At 43.7% G+C, this 2,633-nt stretch overlaps 1 protein-coding gene across 1 annotated transcript in view; it reads left to right on the top strand.

The window, feature by feature from the left end:
- LOC106812402 (fibulin-1-like) overlaps positions 1 to 2,633 on the top strand; it is a 10,746-nt gene that overhangs the window by 4,040 nt on the left and 4,073 nt on the right. Inside the window, exons 2-5 of the mRNA XM_014816271.1 lie at positions 707 to 816; positions 1,265 to 1,414; positions 1,748 to 1,877; positions 2,193 to 2,333. Coding sequence (XP_014671757.1) covers positions 707 to 816; positions 1,265 to 1,414; positions 1,748 to 1,877; positions 2,193 to 2,333 — 531 coding nt within the window. The remainder of the gene's footprint in view (positions 1 to 706; positions 817 to 1,264; positions 1,415 to 1,747; positions 1,878 to 2,192; positions 2,334 to 2,633) is intronic.

Genomic DNA, 2,633 nt, shown 5'->3' with positions numbered 1-2,633 from the left:
GTGTGTGTGTGTGTGTGTGTGTGTGTGTGTGTGTGTGTGTGTGTGTGTGTGTGTGTGTGTGTGTGTGTGTGTGTGTGTGTGTGTGTGGCCGCAACATCGGCGTGATCGCTGATCGGCAACATTCACTGCGTTTGTGAGCCGTATTTGCTCTCAGATACTACAGATATCCAGATCAAACACAACCACTAATCTTAGACCTTGCGTGCACTGATTGTGCAATATCAATGCCAAGTGCTATAGTAGTTAAAATTCCTTCAGCTAAAGCGTTCATCGCCCGCCTGTGTGTATAGGCAAACTTTCGTTAGACTATATATATGGTCGTTTAGATTTCCTTATTGTTCGTCTGCGATTGCTGTTTATGACATAGAGTGAAATCTGAACGATGTTATCGAATAAACGAATTGGTACATCGTGCTAGGAACAGAATTGTGCATATCGCAACTGAACAAATCTCTGGAAAATAAACACTATTTCTCGAGATTTCTTCTAAGGAATTTTCTAAAATATTCGTTATATTCGACTTTGACTTCGTCGCCAATGTTGGACTTCATTAATTTTACACCGGGTTAAAAGAAATCGAGCAAAAAACACACTCACGACGAAGGGCATTGCATTGATTAAACTAATAAGAACACTGGATTGACCGTATAGCACACTCGCGGGGTCAATGAACTTTGGATAGAAAAGTGAAGTTTCCATCTTACAGGGGCGTTCGATGTAGAAATGCTTGATAACTGCTGCTTGCTTGGCAACCAGTACTACAGCCAGAAACAGGAATGCGACGGGCTCGCCAGTACCCCCATGACTGGAGTTCAGGTCAGTGCGTGCACGCAACTCAATCGCTTTGTCATCTAATTCGTTTCTACGTGTTTCACATCAATTCATATAACGATTTTGAAATTAGACGAAATATTAATCTTGATTTGAAAAATATATATTGAAAGGAACGCCAATGATGTCGATAACAATTCGTGGCTAGTTATAGGGATTGATGAAGACCAAATATGTATCACTACTAAATTTCCGTTGTTGAACGTACGTATATACACGTTGACATTGATCATTGATCACTCATCATTGATCACTCATCATTGATCACGTTAAGCTCCCTGATCACGTCTGCCCTCCACTCACCCGAGGTCGTCGATTCTACTTTTTGTTTCGACAAAATGCGCGCTTGCCTATAGAAGCAGTAGGCCTACACTAAACAAGCTCTCTATACATTTCTCTGTGTGCTTGCTGGCCACGCCGCTTCACGATCTAGCCGAAGCATCACCCTACCTGCGACTTGATGCGAGGCCTCTGCTGCCGCCGCAGCATACAGATGCGCATGTGTGACTCAGGCCTCCAGGTGGCGCTCAACGGGCGTGAGTGTCCGCTAGAGACAGCTGAGCTCGGAGCAATAATGTACAAGGTACACGAGCTCGCGAGCAATAATAATTATACACTCATTTGCAAATATGTAAAGTTTGTAAGTCCCCCATTAAACAAGTTGCCGGCTTCAATATAGCAAATTATATTAAGTAATTATATTTAAGTAACATTTGAATGTCACATCGCGTAACTTCGCTGCTGGAGAGCTGAGCCGACTAATAATGAATTACAATGACGATGATCGTGATGTTGATAATAATAAAAATAACAAACAATAATAAAAATAACAATAACTCTAATGATATTATAATGACGATAATAATAGCAATAGTAAATATAATAATAATGTTGTTGTGTTCGTGCGTTCTCGCAGGAATGCTGTGATTGCTGCAAGCTAGGTGCGATCGCGGCAGGGATGCGGATGAATTGCACGCCTCCGATCCTAAGCAGCGTCTGTGAAAATGTCTACGAGAACTGCTGCCTACATTTAACAAATCATACAGGTGAGTATTCCGTGCAATAATACACACAACCAACACACACGCGCGCGCGCGCACGCACACGCATAAACACACGCACAAACAAACACACGCACGTATACGCACGCACGCACGCGCAGAGATAGAGTCGGGGGAGGGGGAGAAAGAGAGATATATAGAGTTGCACGGAAATAGTTTAAGACGTTTAATTAAGACGGACATTTTATTATGTTTGTTTATGGACAGGGCGTTCCATAGTTTGCCTGATATGGTACATGGTATCGTCAAGTGAAAAGAAGTAGTAGTATGAATACAGTCTACGCGCATTTCCTATTGCAGTGCCGGTGGCGGATGGCGGCGAGGGAGATAGATGCGGGTCCTCTAATCCATGCGCACACACGTGCCGCAACGTCGGGGATGCGATACAGTGCAGCTGCGAGGCTGGATACAAGTTGGCCCAGGATGGCTTCAGTTGCATAGGTGAATCCCTCAATCACCAGTGAACATCCACACCACTTCGTCTGGCTAACAACTGCCAGTATAGTACTTTATGATTCAATGTGGCCCCAGTCCAGAGTATTGAGTGAGAAGAATCTGGTGGAGGCTGCTATAAGTCTAAACTAGTTGTTTATCCCTAACTTTATAGCCAGTGCGTAGGTTAGCTAGCTATAGTATCTAGTGATGCGCTGGCAACACTCATCCATCCATCCATCCATCCATTCATCCATCCATCCATCCATCCATCCATTCATCCATCCCTCCATCCATCCATCCATCCAT

The sequence above is a fragment of the Priapulus caudatus genome, unplaced genomic scaffold, assembly GCF_000485595.1.
Source record: "Priapulus caudatus unplaced genomic scaffold, Priapulus_caudatus-5.0.1 Scaffold644, whole genome shotgun sequence".
Lineage (NCBI taxonomy): Eukaryota > Metazoa > Priapulida > Priapulimorpha > Priapulimorphida > Priapulidae > Priapulus > Priapulus caudatus.
This window is presented reverse-complemented; position numbering and strand designations above follow the sequence as displayed.